At 45.4% G+C, this 16,752-nt stretch overlaps 1 protein-coding gene across 4 annotated transcripts in view; it reads left to right on the top strand.

The window, feature by feature from the left end:
- FCHSD2 (FCH and double SH3 domains 2) overlaps positions 1 to 16,752 on the top strand; it is a 144,280-nt gene that overhangs the window by 24,784 nt on the left and 102,744 nt on the right. For all 4 annotated transcript variants that reach the window (XM_030475784.1, XM_030475786.1, XM_030475785.1 and 1 more), the window contains exon 3: positions 3,886 to 3,931. In XM_030475784.1, the coding sequence (XP_030331644.1) occupies positions 3,886 to 3,931 (46 nt within the window). The remainder of the gene's footprint in view (positions 1 to 3,885; positions 3,932 to 16,752) is intronic.

Raw genomic sequence — 16,752 nt, 5'->3', positions numbered from 1 at the left:
GTATTTCCTAATTCACTGATTCACTTCCTTGAGTGCTGGTGGATTGAGTCAGTTTAAAATCAGGCAGAGTCTGCTCTGCAATTCCGAAGTGGATTTACTTCAGGAATTCTTGCTGGGGTGAGTTGATTTTTAAACTCAATGTTGAAATTGCCTGAATAGCTCATAACATAAACCCAATGGAAACTCATCAAATTCCTCCTCCTTTTTCCCCATTCCTGTTCTCATGGCATTGAGGCTTTACAGATCTGCATCGTTTCGTGTGGGTTTCACTTCCAGTGACTTGTGGACATCCACAGTTGGTAAAGCAAAGAGAAAATGATACTGGTTTGATTCTGTCAGGGATGGAGGAATGTGCATTAAAAGGAGTTAAGGGATGGTTTTAGTTACCATCCCCATGCAGTGTGTGTATGTGAAATTCCCCCCCCTCCTTTCATCATCCTTCAGACAGACAGCACTGAAAGGGTTGATTCTGCTGCTCTGTGCTCTGCTGAGGTGGGAAATGCACTCTCTGTAGAGCTGAGTGTGGTGGTTGCTCATTCCCTGCTCCGTGCTTTTGTTAGTGTGGCAGCTGGGGACTCCCTTAGGTCAAGGTCAGGTAAAACAGGTGCTTTTCTGTAGTGTAGCAATTCCAGATGTTTTGGATTTTAGACTGGTTTGTATGTCTTCTGGTGCTTTGAACACTTGTATTTTTTTCATTACAGTTACTAAGCAATTAATGTGAATGTCCATAGCCAGAAAAGATCATAGAATCCCAGACTGGTTTGGGTTGGAAGGGACCTTAAAGCTGATCCAGTCCCAACCCCTGCCACGGACAGGGACACCTTCCACTAGAGCAGGTTGCTCCAAGCCCCTGTGTCCAACCTGGCTTTGAACACTGCCAGGGATGGGGCAGCCACAGCTTCTCTGGGAAAAGTCTGTGCCAGCGCCTCAGCACCCTCACAGGGAAGAGCTTCTGCCTCAGAGCTCATCTCAATCTCCCCTCTGGCAGGTTAAAGCCATTCCTCTTGGCCTGTCCCTCCAGGCCCTTGTCCAAAGCCTCTCTCCAGGTTTCCTGGAGCCCCTTTAGGCACTGGAGCTGCTCTAAGGTGTCGCCTTGAGGAGCCTTCTCTTCTCCAGGCTGCCCCAGCCCAGCTCTCTCAACTCCTGCCATTTCAAAGGAAGACAACCCTTCTCTGCAGAGCTTCTCTAGCTGCTTGGCCTTCAGAAAGAACATTCCTTCATAATCCCTCCAGGATTAGTTTCATGCTAGTCACACGGAGCTGTGAGCTGCAGGCAGCAGCGTGAGGAGATGCTGTGGGTGGCTGGAGTTAAATCACGTATGTCGAAACCATTGGAATAACTCTCCTGAGTGTGACTTCTCCTTCAGGCTCGTAGCAGACTGCCCTAGCAGCAGGCTCTGTTAAAGACAGATGCCCATTTCAGCGGGTTTGGAACTATATGATCTTAAGGTGCTTTCCAACCCTAATTATTCTATGATTATATGCCTGGTCACCCTCTTGATGGGCAATAAAATAGTGTTTCTTTTACATGACAGCTTCTTGTCCTGATGGTGACATTGAGTTGCTTTTTATTGGGTTTCTTTTTTTTGGAGACTTAAGTCAGGATTTTCCTGCAGTATGAGGATTGTGGCAAGTATTAGACTTACATGGAAAACAGGTATAACTTAGTTATAGACACTAAATATTGTTGAGTGTTTTCTGGACAGGCTGAGAACATTGGGGCTGTTGAGCCTGGAGAAGAGAAGCTGTGTGGAGACCTCAGAGCAGCTTCCAGTGTCTGAAGGGGGCTACAAAGATGCTGGAGAGGGACCTTCATCAGGGACTGGAGTGATAGGACAAGGGGTGATGGGTTCAAACTGAAACAGGGGAAGTTCAGGCTGGATCTAAGGCAGAAGCTCTTCCCTGTGAGGGTGCTGAGGCGCTGGCACAGACTTTTCCCAGAGAAGCTGTGGCTGCCCCATCCCTGGCAGTGTTCAAGGCCAGGTTGGACACAGGGGCTTGGAGCAACCTGCTCTAGTGGAAGGTGTCCCTGCCCGTGGCAGGGGGTTGGGACTGGATGAGCTTTAAGGTCCCTTCAACCCAAACCAGGCTGGGATTCTATGAATGTCTTTACATTTATTCCTTCTCACTCTCTTTTTTAATCAAAGACTTTAAATGCTTTAAAATGATTTTTAGTGGGGCAAAGGGAATAAGAAGATGATGTGAATTCATGTTTACAGGATAAAGATGATGTTCGGGATCTACTTTCCAGGAACAAAACCTAAGATACCTTTTTGTTGTTCAATTCTGGTGTTCCCTGCACTAACTAATGCTTAATTTGTGAAGAGGCTGCAATAGCAGATATTAATACTTCCCAATTTAGAGAAACCCTAAATAACATTCCTGCTTTCCTGCAGAGCCACTAATTCATTTCTTACAAGCTTTTCAGTAGCAGTTAGAGAACATTTTATTAGCTTATGGAACCAAATGTTTCCTTGTATGAATAAACTTGCAATTCCATCTGGAACAACAATAAGGTTAAGAATATCCCAGCTTTGCCCATAAAATCAGGATGCCCATGAAAGTTTTCAGGTTTCCCAAGTTAAGGAACGATGATGCGTTTCTTAGTCAGACTTTTTAGTTCCCTGTTCCAAAGAATTTTCTCCTGGGAAATGTGTCTACTTGAGCCTCCTATTTCATCATGTTTTGTAATATATTTATAGCTGTCATAAAAGGATTCCTGTCTGAACTGTCCCGAGGTTAAATCCAGCTTTGTGTTTGGCTAAGGGAGGGAAATGCAGTCACAAAGCGGCGGCGAACACCGGCTTCAAGGAATGCGGCGCCTCATCCTGCTGCTCCTTCGGGCTTTAGCCTTATATTAATTCACCAAAACACAGATCAAACACCAGCTCAAGTATTGTATAAGTTGAATGATGTGCTGCCTTGCCAATTTTCATTCCAAACCCCCATTTAAAACACCGAACTAACTCGAAACCTACTCTGAAACGTTTCTAATTGAGGGAGGTGCTGCCGTACCAGACATGTTCTTCATGCTGGAACTTGCAGTCCTGCCAGCTCCAAGAGCTTGGTCGGGTTTGGAAGCAGCTTTGCTTTGCATGGTCTTTTGTAGTTGTGCTCTAGGGCCAGGTGAATGCTTCTGTTCCTTTCCTCCAGTGTAAACCTTTCAATGTAGGAGGGTTTTAGGGGATATCTCAGGCTTCCAGCTTGTGACATTTGTTGTGATGCTGTTAATGTAAGTGGGATTTGTTTTGCATGGAGGGGGGAACCCTCGTGGTGAGATACAAAGCTCCATATCCAGGTCGTGTGTAAACTTGAGTATCCTGAATGTTCGATGATTGTATCATAGAATCACAAAAGGTTTGTGTTGAAGGGATGGTAAAGCTCATCCATCCCCTCTTGGCCTGTCCCTCCAGGCCCTTGTCCAAAGCCCCTCTCCAGGTTTCCTGGAGCCCCTTTAGGCACTGGAGCTGCTCTAAGGTGTCCCCTTCAGGAGCCTTCTCTTCTCCAGGCTGCCCCAGCCCAGCTCTCTCAGCCTGGCTCCAGAGCAGAGCTGCTCCAGCCCTCGCAGCAGCTCCGGGGCCTCCTCTGGCCTCGCTCCAGCAGCTCCACGTCCCTCTTGTGCTGCTGCCCCAGAGCTGGATCAGGGCTGCAGGGGGGGTCTCCCCAGAGCGCAGCAGAGGGGCAGGATCCCCTCCCTGAGCTGCTGCTCACGCTCTGGGGGTGCAGCCCAGCACACGGGGGGGTTCTGGGCTCTGTGCACACTGAAGCCGGGTCATAGGGAGCTTCTCCTCACCCAACATCCCCAAGTCCAAATCCTTTTAAGTCAATTACTGTATTTATAGTGTTTTGCTGTATGTATTAATGGATATTTTTCTTTCTCTTTCAGAGCGTTCAGTCAGAAAAGAGCTGCAATTGAGAAGGAATATGCTCAGGTAGGTTCTGGAGTCGTTTTACTGTCTATTGCATTGTTCTCTTGAGGTGATTTGTTCATTAGCTGGTTTTCCATGGTGTGTGAGTTTCATTTATCCTTTGCATAAGTTACTTACGATGAAAAGTATCTCTTGAAGCTCCAATTCGGGCAGTTTGGCCTGTGTAGGATTTAGGCTCATTCTGTGTTTTCATGGATGTTTTGACTCGAGGAAGTTCCTGTGTACAGAAACCATTTTTCATATTATTCTTTCAAAGCGTTACAAAGTCAGAGACCTCTTTGAGGTTTTCTCAGTGTGAAACCTGAGTAAAAAAGTAAAATCAGGTCAATTGGAAGGAGAGGAAATGGGTTCTGGCATCCTCAGGCCAATATAAATTTACATTCCCATTCTTTAGTAGGAGCAGCTTCCCATTCATCTGCAATAAAAGCAGCCAGATTTGGCCTCGTGCTTGCGATAGGGAGTGGAATGAATTCAGATTTGTTTGGGAGAAAGGAGGGAGGATTGATTTTTCCTCTCTGCTTCCAAAATTAGAAAGCATCTAGTAAGGGTACAGCTGCCTCCTTCATTTACAGGAAAGGCTCTTGGAGCTTAAGTCCAAGTCCAACAGCTTAAAAATACATTAATTTCTTTCAAAACAGATTAGAAGTTGACTCAAATAGAAGCAAAGGAGCTTGTGGAGCTCAATATACAATAAATACAACTGGGGACGTGCCTGATGTTACAGTTGTTGGTGTTGGGGCGGGCACAGAAGTGAAATGTGGAAACAGAAGCCTGTTGCTCAGTGTTTCTACCTATAGTTTGTGGGTTGTTGTGTTGAGCCTCTTGTTAGTGCTGCATCACCCCTGGGTCTGCCCAAACGTTGCTGCTGGCCTGACTTTGCTGTCAGATGATGAAAGAGGATTTTGGTATCTGTGCTGAACGTGTTTTCTAGCCCTGCATCTCCTGCAGGGGGTCTCAGCCCTCGAACTCAGCTGAAAACACTTTGTAAATCAAATGAAATTTGCCCTCAATTCAATCCAGATGCTGACAGTAGTGCTGTGAGGAGCTGCAGTTACTGCTGCTCCTCTTCTTCCACTGGACATGGATTTATATCAGCATGTATCGATTCCATTGGCACTTGCACTCGATTTGATTCAAACCAGCAATATTTCAATGACAGAATCAATAGATGCCTCGTGAACCTTTGATTAAAAGTGTATATTCTGTAGTGAGTTTTATAATGATTTTTGTAACGACATTACATTTCAGATCCAGTCTTCATACATTTCTCCATTCTACACCGGGAATGTGGTTTATATGCAGCAGTCGCTGCTTTTAGGGAATAGTCTGGATAAGCTGGAAAAATAATTACATTCTCAGATTCAGAAGGCTCAGTCTTAACAACTGAGGCTTTCAGATCCTTCCATTTAACACCCCCCCCCCCAGCTTTCCAGCAATCCAGCTGCATCATTTGAGATCCCTTCAATGCCTGCTTCTATGAATGAGGGCTTTGGGCTCGCTTCCTTGGTTTGCTGATAAGTGCCCAGTTCAGGAACAACGTTGGATGTTTCTTCTTGGGCCTGTGAAAAGGAGTTTTGTGTTGGAGGTGGTAGTAAAAGCCCACATGCAGCCTTGGTTTTGGGGTGGGGGGGAGGGATGGAGAGGAATTGTGCTGCAAAAGAAATGTGAAGTCACATTCATCAATGGGGGAATCTTCCTTTTCAACCTGTTCTAAAGGAAACTGGAGGTTTCTGGAGCAAGATTCTTCACAGATTCTGTCCAAAAGCCTCTTGTCACCCTCAGAGGACTCAGAATATTCTAACTTAGGACTTTTTTGGCAAGTCAAAGAGATAAATAGTGGTGGACAGTGAAAATCAGTCGCCCAGAACTGAATGCTTTGTTGCTTAAAAAGAAATTGTGTGCTGCTGCCCAGCGCCTGGTGCCAAGTTTCTCGACACAAAGTGCTTTTGTTTGGAGTAATACCTCTACAAATGCTCATGAAACACATGGGTCAGTGTTGATAATTGATCCCTGATTACATGGCAAGTACCTTGAAAGCATGTGATGGAGCACAGGACCTGTGTATAAGTTACCCTGTGTCTTATTTTACTGAAGGAGTTGGTTTTACTCAGTCTTTTCACCGTATCGTACCTGTTGAAGTGATTTCAAGCTGGTTTCTTTGCTTATTGTGTACCTCTGGTGGGTTCTTCACTGGCTTTTTTGGCTGTGTTGTATAAATGGGAGAAGCTCCTGATGTATCAGCCCTCCAGTTGTGGAGGCCTTTCTGGATCTGTTGTGGGTATGCATGGAGCTGTTTCACTTGTATTTTCAGTACTGCATCATTAAATAGACGTTTGAGGCTCACCTTAATATTCAGAATTGAGAGTTTGAACAGGCTTTCATTTCCCATTAGCAGGATTCCTAGTTAATAGCATTTAAATTGCAGTTTTATAGCAGTATTATTAGCTGTTCTCATGATTAATAAGCTGGCTGAAATCGGGAGGCAAGAATACTCTTTTGTTAGCTGACAGAACAACTTAGTCAATGTATTTTGCTGCTACCTGGTGAAACACTGTTTTCCTGAGCTTGTGAGGGAGGTACAATGGTATTTCTATTTTGTTTCAGGTTGTAATTGCAACTCTGCTGTGCTTTGTGTTAGTATTTAACAGTTATAACACAACAGGAGCCTTTCACAGTTGGTGTCACATGCTGGGAACACACAGAGGGGGGATTGAGATGAGCTCTGAGGCAGAAGCTCTTCCCTGGGAGGGTGCTGAGGCGCTGGCACAGACTTTTCCCAGAGAAGCTGTGGCTGCCCCATCCCTGGCAGTGTTCAAGGCCAGGTTGGACACAGGGGCTTGGAGCAACCTGCTCTAGTGGAAAGTGTCCCTGCCTGGGGCAGGGGCTTGGAACTGGATGAGCTTTAAGCTCCCTTCATCCCAAACCACTCTGGGATTCTATGATTCCATGTCCTGTTTTGTCATGCTTTGGTTTTGGTCCATATTTAGCTGTCATCGTGTTGGAGTAAAACATGACTTCAGGCAATCAACGTGGTCCACCTCTATGAGTTTGCAAGTCACCTCAAAGAGCTTGAGCTATGAAACGTGCTACTCAGTGCATGCTCATTAGTTGCTAACTGTAGGACCTCAGCTGAGGACACTGAGAAAACAAGGAAGGAAAGTCCATTCTGCGATCTGCATTAGGGCTTTGAATTTGGGCTGAGGAGCAAGAAGGAGTTTCTGTTGAGCTGAAAGTAAAGAAAAAGCCACTGACTTAGGATTTCTTTTCCTGCCTGTTTTTTTGGGTGGTCAAATGAATGTTGAAGAGATGCGTGAGCTCAGTAAAAGCAGCTATCTGATCTGTGATCTGAGAGTGGACAGGTCACTTAGTCTTGGTTCCTGTTGCAGTGAGACACTCGATACATTTAAACCACTTTAAAATATGGAGAAATAAAAGGTAGTACAGTTTGTATCCACACATTCCTGTTGGCAGCTGTGAGTGAAGTGCAGCGTAACATAGAATCCCGGAGTGGTTTGGGTTGGAAGGGACCTCAAAGCTCCTCCAGTTCCAAGCCCCCTGCCACGGGCAGGGACACCTTCCACTAGAGCAGGTTGCTCCAAGCCCCTGTGTCCAACCTGGCCTTGAACACTGCCAGGGATGGGGCAGCCACAGCTTCTCTGGGCACCCTGTGCCAGCGCCTCAGCACCCTCACAGGGAAGAGCTTCTGCCTCAGAGCTCATCTCAATCTCCCCTCTGGCAGCTTAAAGCCATTCCCCTTGGCCTGTCCCTACAGGCCCTTGTCCAAAGCCCCTCTCCAGGTTTCTTGTTGGCACCCTTAGGTATTGGAAGGCTAATCTAAGGTCTTCCCTTCCCAGAGCAGAGGGGCAGGATCCCCTCCCTGACCTGCTGCTCACGCTCTGGGGGTGCAGCCCAGCATGGGGGGGGTTCTGGGCTCAAGCACACACTGAAGCCGGGTCATGGGGAGCTTCTCCTCACCCAACACCCCAAGTCCTTCTCCTCAGGCTGCTCCATCCCGTCTCCTCCAGCCTGTGTTAGTGCTTATTAGTTCATTCGCTGTCATCTGAACAGAGTGCTGGTGGTTTCCTTCAGCCTGGAGGATACAGAAGGTTACTGTGGCCTCAGGGAGAGCCAGGAAGAGATTGTGGACTTTAAGGGTGGGTCCCTGACTCGGTGACAAACACGACGCAACCGTAGGTTGACTGGTCAATAGCCCGTTTTGTTAACCCATGAACTTAACTGACTTCTTTCTTCCTTGGAGGAGGATATTAGATTTACTGCAGTGGCAAATCTCCCTCTAGAGTATTCCTGTAATACTGAAGATCCTTGTCTGGGTTTTGATTTATGCCTGAAACCAGTGACTTCTTTAATCAACCAGTAAAAAACACCAGTGAAATAAGTCCTCAGGGTGGGGAAGATGTATTTTTAGGACTTTATCTTTTAGGGAATTAAGAGACTTCTGTATTCCAGATCATGTGAGGAAGGATTTAGTTGGTAGTAAGCACACATACGGAAAAGAGTTATTTCTCAGGCTTATCTTTTGATGAAACTTGGCTCTTATTCCGTGGTTTCTCTGCAGAGAAACTTCCTCTTGTAGTAAATGAGTAGACTATGCAGAGATTTCCGTGCTGGGCAGGGAGATGAATGGTTGCTATATCTGGATGTGCTTGATAGCACTTGGTTTGGAGACAGCAAATGGCTTTGAAATCCAGCTCTGGAGTTACTGTATTTGAAAACTTTCTCTAGGGAATGTTAGGAGAAATTCAGAGGGAAACCTTTCTATCCATGAGCTCCCTCATGTCTGCAGGTGGCAGCTTTATCTTTGCTGTCTCTTTTAAAAGGCAGACAAAAAGTCATTAAAAAAACCCTTTAAATGTCTGAAATTTCTTCATATAATTCTTCTCTTGAGATTTGCAGTGTCTTTAGTGCACTGTTTTAGATCTCCTTAGAAAGCCACATCCAGCCTGGCTCCCACTGGATGAGTGATCTCTGATGCTTCAGATGCTCAATGGGCATTACTCGAAAGTATGTCAGTAGTTTGGAGGTGGCTTCATTGTATTTTATCAGTAGGATTGCTTAGAAATTCAATAGTCGAATGATCAGACTGGTTTGGGTTGGAAGGGAACTTAAAGCTCCTCCAGCTCCAACCCCCTGCCATGGGCAGGGACACCTTCCACTAGAGCAGGTTGCCCCAAGCCCCTGTGTCCAACCTGGCCTTGAACACTGCCAGGGATGGGGCAGCCACAGCTTCTCTGGGCACCCTGTGCCAGCGCCTCAGCACCCTCACAGGGAAGAGCTTCTGCCTCAGAGCTCATCTCAATCTCCCCTCAGGCAGGTTAAAGCCATTCCCCTTGGCCTGTCCCTCCAGGCCCTTGGCCAAAGCCCCTCTCCAGGTTTCCTGGAGCCCCTTTAGGCACTGGAGCTGCTCTAAGGTCTCCCCTTCAGGAGCCTTCTCTTCTCCAGGCTGCCCCAGCCCAGCTCTCTCAGCCTGGCTCCAGAGCAGAGCTGCTCCAGCCCTCGCAGCAGCTCCGGGGCCTCCTCTGGCCTCGCTCCAGCAGCTCCACGTCCCTCTGGTGCTGTTGCCCCAGAGCTGGATCAGGACTGCAGGGGGGGTCTCCCCAGAGCAGAGGAGAGGGGCAGAATCACATCATAATCAGTGGTTATCTCTTAAGAGGTTTGGATTTATTCAGTTAAGGTACAAAACTAAGAGGAAAACTTGATTTTTCAACCTGGATTATGAGAACTATGTATTCATTAATGAGTAATCACTCTAAATAAGTGTCTTTATTCCTTTCCATTTTCCCGAATAATCTCCTATTTGGCATGGAATGTGTGTACATGATGTCAGATACATCTGGAGCCTGGCCTGTTTTATTGGTTTGTCTGAAATCTCAGCTGAACAGGCTTTCCCTTTTCCAGGAGAGGATCCATACAGCTTCCCAGCGACTGCCTGATGCAGGGATCATGCATATTGATGACCTGGCTTGGTCCTTTAAGCCGTGATGCTGCAGAATAATACATCAGCAGAACTTACTGCTTCCAGAAAGCAAACACCTGCTTGATCCCACCTTTGTATTATACTCTCCTATAGCCCAACACCATTCAGAACACCAGGATATCAAGCAGAGGTTGAAGAAAATGAAGTGTAAGACTTTAGTAGCTATTCACACCATTCTTTCCAACAAAGCATGGAGAATCAGTGGCCCTGAATGCTACAAAGACATGATCTGCCTCATTTCATAAATGCTTAAAGAGACTATTGTAGATTTTAGAATAACTTGTAGAGACAAGTTGGACAAATCAGGTGTTCTAATGGGATTATCGATACAATTCTGCACTTGTCACAGCTCAACCTCTTAGTGCACGTTTCCCTTTTTCCCCCCAAACAAGCAGCTCTTTAGAATTCTCTCTATTAAATGTCCCTTTAACATTTAATATAATATACTTGGCATGGAACAAAGGCTGTGGCTCTACGTGTGACATTCCAAACAATATTATGAGTGACCTTCTCTTTTTATGTAGATTTTGCATTCAGTTGTTAGTGTAGTTTTTCTTTCTCCAAGAAACACATGTCAGCATTTAAAGCGTGGGGGGGGGGGGGGGAATATCAGATATCTAATTTAGGTCTCGTCTCACTGACAACATGTTCTCTTAGGTGAAAAACTAAAATACCTTTAACTGAAATACTTGTCCATTTAAAAGGAATGTTCAAAGGCAGCCTTTAGAATCTGCTCAGGTCTCTGCTACAGGCTTTATGGAATTCTTTAGGTTAAAATAATATTTCCCTAAGCACAGAGGTGGACTGTCAGCTTCTATTTTCACTGAAAACATCTAGTTCCTTTGAAAGGGGTTGCTAAGCTTCAACTTACACTATTCCTACAAAGAAAGCCCTTCAGAAAGAAACTGCAGGTTTTGCTGAACTGATGCAAGCAGATTTCTCTTTGCCTGCTTTTAGCCCTTATTTTTCTTTCCAATTACTACACTCATAAGCATCCACTGCCTGGAATTTTGATGCATGTAAGTGGTTCTACTTTCAGATGAAGAACTTTAGTCTTAAAAGCTGTTCGTTTTTTACTCAGTCTTTCAGGTTTAGTGAACTGGGCTGTGTATCTTTCAGTCTGTGCAGTTCATACAATCCCAGCCTGGTTTGGGTTGAAGGGACCTTAAAGCTCCTCCAGCTCCAACCCCTGCCACGGGCAGGGACACCTTCCACTAGAGCAGGTTGCTCCAAGCCCCTGTGTCCAACCTGGCCTTGAACACTGCCAGGGATGGGGCAGCCACAGCTTCTCTGGGAAAAGTCTGTGCCAGCGCCTCAGCACCCTCATATGCTCTTTATGTGCATTGTGTTTTGTTTTAAATCCCCAGAGTTTCTAGGAAAGAGGCAAATACTTGATGGATGAGCATCACCTACATCCCTTCCTCCTGTTTTCTAGCACACCATAAACAGTTGAAAAGCCATTTATCTTTTAACGTTCTTCTGTCTTCTCTTTGCATTTCTGAGCTTTCTGAGTCCTGCATTTATTCTGGAGCCGTGAATTTAAAGAAAAATCCTTTGTATTCCAACATAACTCTGCTTCTTTCCCAAATGAGCACGTTCTCTGTTACAATCCAAAGGCCACAATTTAGGGTACAACCAGTAATCACTGCATTGCCTGAGAAGGGTGTTCTGGAGAGTGGAGTTGAAAAGGTTTGTTTAAAGAAAATAAGCCACGCAAATAAAGGGATGTAGAGTTTCATTCAGTGTTTTACCCTGAAATTCAGGCAGTTAATTCAGCTGATGAAGTTTTCTGCAGTTCAGCTGGGTTTCAACTCTTAGGCAGACAGAGGTAATCCAGAAGAGCTGTTACTCATTTCTTCTATGGGGCTATAAGGAAATGTTTGATTGCACCTTCTATACCATAACAAGAACAGTTTTGGACTCTGTATGACTCCTTATATTATAGGTAGTGAAGTTTCTGAGTAGTTACTCTTACTTTTCACATCTCTTAGGTTATTATACCTTAATTTTACTAAGGATAAGGTCTCCAGTTCTCAGCAATCCTGATCCCAGGGCTCCAGATTCCACACTTGCCACTTAGCAGTGTGTTAGATGGATGTCAGGTAAACTGGGCAGAGCTTCTTGGCTGCTAAGGCTGTTTGTCTTAGAGGATTTACTTTAAAGGGTACAGTAGATGTGTTCTTACCTATTTTTAAAAGCTATACTTCCTTCTTCCCCTTTGCAACCCTGCAGCCAGATCTCTACAAACCAGGATGTGTTGACAGCTAAAAAAAACCCCACAGAGAGAGAATGTTTAAGTCAAATCTACCATAAATGATGATTCAGTATAAGACCCTACGTACACAGTAGGAGACTTGTTCAGTTTTAGACAGATAAAAGGCCTTTTATCAATCAGTCCTGCTACTCTCTCAAGGAAGAGATGGGAGAAGGGAAATGTAAGGTTAGTGAGGCCCATGCAGGAGAGGAGTCCGAGTGGTAGCTGCAAAGTAGTAAAAGATGTGGTGCTAACGTGATAAATATATTCTACAAGCAGTCTACATGAGCTAAGGAAGTGAGTACTGCTGGTGTTTGTATGGCTTACTCCTTTGGTAAATACATAACTAAATTGCTAGGATTTGTCTCTCACATGGTGTGGAAATCATAAAATCCATAGAATGGTTTGGGTTGAAGGGACCTTAAAGCTCCTCCAGCTCCAACCCCCTGCCACGGGCAGGGACACCTTCCATAGAGCAGGTTGCTCCAAGCCCCTGTGTCCAACCTGGCCTTGAACACTGCCAGGGATGGGAAGCCACAGCTTCTCGGTGTTTTCTAGAGCACTCAATGACATTTCAGTATAATTCAACATTTATCTGCTGCTGAGGTGAAAGTTTTTCAATCAAATAATGAAATTCTGGGCAAATTCAACAAAACTGTTATTTCCAGGGGTGTTGGAACTAGATGATTTTAAAGTCCTTTCCAACCCGAAGCATTCTATGATTCCCTTTGCTCTAAAATATTGGGATAGATGTAAGTATGTTTGTGAAGTACAATTCTGAATTGAAGCCAAAATGGGGAAGAAATTTGTGTGATGGTATCCATTATAATTCCATGGGATTCATGCATACAAATGAATCTCCTAATTACAAGTGTGAAATAGGCAAAACATACTTTGGGCATTTTGGGTATTGCAATTCCAATGCAAGTGGCCATGGTGGTTTGTTTTCCTAGTCTCAGAAACTGATACATCTTAATCTTCATGTAGTAGTGTTCATGGGTTTGTATCCTATTAGTTGCAGTTGGGAAACTGGATGATCATTTTTCAGTGTTTCCCATGAAAAATGAAACTGGTCTGTGCAATGAGCTTCATGTTGGGAGATTTCCATGTATATTAAATGGAATTAACTCTTGGGCTTGGAGCAACCTGCTCTAGTGGAAGGTGTCCCTGCCCAGGGCAGGGGGTTGGAACTGGAGGAGCTTTAAGCTCCCTTCAACCCAAACCAGTCTGGGATTCTATGGTTATATTGAGCAAACATCTTAAAACAGAGTTTGGTAAGTTAGGGACATCTTCATCATCTTAAATATCATCATCAACACGAATATCACACAGGAGTTGGAAATCTGGTGTAAGTACAGTGTAGGAACAAACCCTCTACATTGATTTGCATTTTAATTTCTATATGTAAAACATCCCTTTCAGTCACCAAAATAGTTTTGATGAGTGCACGGACTTAATTTGTTATCCTCTATTTTCTGCCTGATGTACTCCTACTGCTGTTCATTTCACTGGTAATACACTTAATGTTCTGCTTTTTGCCATTTAAAGGGTAGTTTGTCATATTTGCAACCAGAAGAAAAGCAGATTTCATCCTGGTTGCAAACAGAAACTAATTGAGTAGGAGGAAGGCTGGAGATTTATGAACCCCCCCCCCCCAGCTCTGGTTTTCTTAGCTCTGATTGTGTACAAATGCGGCTTGAAGCTTTCTTTTTACCTCCACACACCATAAAGAGGGAATTTAAGCTATCAAAAACACTGAGTAAGGGCTGGACGCATATTTTCTGAGATGAGAAATTTGGGAGGTCCCAGGTTTCCTGGATTTATTTCTGTTCAGGATGCCAAGTACATCTGTGTTTGCTTTTTGATTGTCTATCCAAATAGCCTAGCTCCAAACTTGCAGTTTTCCCATCAAATTCTGTTTCTTCTCTTTATAGTAGTGTCTTGAAAGGCATTTTCTATCCGGGGTTGGTTTAATGGGTTTGGTTTTGCTGGTAACTTCTGTTCCTTAACGTAGAGCAGAGCATCAGTGTGATGCCCTCTGGTAAATGTGGTTGGGAGGGGGATTTGGGAGCAGGAATTCTTCTGTCTGCTCATGAAAGAGTCATCATCTGGACAAGAAGGTTTCCGCCAGCGCCACGGATGGCTCAGGGATGTCAGTCAGCAGGAGAGGGAAAGGGGCGGCCATGAGAGAAGAGGGGAGATTGTGAGGGGAGAGAAGGGGCAGCCATGAGGGGAGAGGAGGGGCGGCCATGAGGGGTAAGGGGTGGCCATGAGGGGGAGGGGGTGGTTGTGAGGGGATAGAAGGGGTGGCCGGATGAGGGGGGCAGCCATGAGGGGGTAGGGGGTGGTTGTGAGGGGATAGAAGGGGTGGCCATGAGGGGTAAGGGGTGGTCATAAGGGGAGAAGAAGGGTGGCCATGATGGAAGAGGGGAGATTGTGAGGAGAGAGGAGGGGCGGCCATGAGGGGTAAGGGGTGGTCGTGAGGGGAGAAGAAGGGTGGCCATGAGGGAAGAGGGAAGATTGTAAGGGGAGAGAAGGGGCGGCCATGAGGGGTAAGGGGTGGTCGTGAGGGGAGAGGAGGGGTGGCCATGAGGGGTAAGGGGTGGTCGTGAGGGGAGAAGAAGGGTGGCCATGAGGGAAGAGGGAAGATTGTGAGGGGAGAGAAGGGGCGGCCATGAGGGGTAAGGGGTGGTTGTGAGGGGAGAGGAGGGGTGGCCCTGAGGGGTAAGGGGTGGTCGTGAGGGGAGAAGTGGGGCAGCTGTGAGTGGAGATGATGAGGGGAGGAGTAACCAAGGGGTGAGGGTCGGCTATAGGGCATGAGGAGTGGCCATGATGGGAGATGTTAAGGGCAGATGAGGGGTGGCTGTGAGGGGTAGGGGCAGCAGCTGTACAGTGTGGGTCACTATAAGGGGTGGCGGTGAGTGGGGATCGTGAGGGGCAGCCGTGAGGGGAGATCAGTTTGCCTTTAGTGTCATGGTTTAGTGGTGGACTTGGAGTGGGTTTGGGAGGGTGGGTGTTCAGTTTTTTAGCAGCAGGGCTTTATAATGGTGGAATGTCTTGTGCTACCTCCTCCGCCATCCCCTTCTTTCTTAGATGGCCGCTTTATGGAAGCCATTTCTAGGAATTTAGAAGTGCTTTATAGGTGACTGTTAGGGCCAGGGTTAGACCCATTGATCTCCAGATCTCCCTTCCCTCCTCAACCATTCTGTCACTCTGTGATTTTATTTCTAAGCAATTAAAATATTAGGGGTTTAATAGTCAGAGAAATGAGCTGTGTTATTTTCATGTCACTCTTTCAAATAGCTCGAGATATTTTAAGGTTTGAATGAAGCTTCTGCCTGATATGGTTCGTGCAGACGTGTCTTACTGGCTATTTTGGTACCTACAGAGCTTCAAGAAATGAGGAAATATGTTTTTAATGCTTTGAAACTTGCTTTTTACAATTAGGAGGTTGACAAGTTGAGGTTGCACAGATCATCTACAGAAGTTGGCCTGGACTGTGTGCTTTGTTCTATTTAAATCAATCCATTGAAGATTGTGAAGGTTTCTGTGATTCTGTGAAGATTCAGCTTTCCTTTTATTTTACAAAGGGGAATAGACAAGGGGAATCCAGCTGCCCTTTTATTTTCCCTGAGAGCAATATAAAATACAACATATTACATGGGATTGGATAGATCCTCCTTGTTTAACTTCCTGTACTACAGTGAAATGTGCTTTCATGAAGCTTGCAGTGTTGCTAAAGTGCCTCCCCCCCCCTTTTCTTTTCATATAAATGAATTATTCTGGTACTGTAATAGCTCTAAATAAGCATTTTCACTCTGCATCAGGAGTGCAAGACTTCATATAACCACCAAGGTATTTTTGCAGGTGTGAAAACCAGGGGACACACACAGAGGTCTTTCTATTTGAAGGCAAACCAGCTGCTAGCAAAGGGCTTCATCAGTGCTGCAGAATTAATTGCTGGCAATAGTGCTCTTGCTTTTGCCCTGGTCTCTATTCATGGCATCACCTTCAATTCACACTCTGTGCTCTTAAGCAAAGTCTTCAATCGCAGAGGAGGGTCGTGCAATTCTGTTCTTGCTGTAGGCTCCGGAGAGAGATAAAGGGGTTTGATTGCAAAGAGAAATGATGGTACTTAACTAGCTGCGGGGATAGGTGGGGACTGCTTTGTGAAAGCTGAAGATGAGCGTTTCACTTCCTTCTCTTCCAGCCTTTTGTTTCTCTTGAGCTGTTGTTTCATGCTATGAGTGATGGCAGTGGAAAAACTGACGAAGCGAAACCCTTTTTGATTGCCCATTGGAACATCTGTGAAGGAAGGGACAATAATGGCATCAGCCATCAGGATAGATAAAGCATCAATTTTATCAGCATATTTGCTCCTACGTTTCAGTACAAACACGAATTATCTCTTCTTGTTCCTCTCTCTAAAACTACAAATGGTGAGGGGCATTTGGATCAGTTGTATTATTCTTCTGTGCTCCATCTCCTTTTTATGTAGGCTGTTTCTATTAATGCCTCTGCTCCAGGTTATGGTTGAAAATACTTCTGTCCTGCAGTTGTACAGACACAGCTGGG

This window comes from Strigops habroptila, chromosome 2 (assembly GCF_004027225.2).
Source record: "Strigops habroptila isolate Jane chromosome 2, bStrHab1.2.pri, whole genome shotgun sequence".
NCBI lineage: Eukaryota > Metazoa > Chordata > Aves > Psittaciformes > Psittacidae > Strigops > Strigops habroptila.
This window is presented reverse-complemented; position numbering and strand designations above follow the sequence as displayed.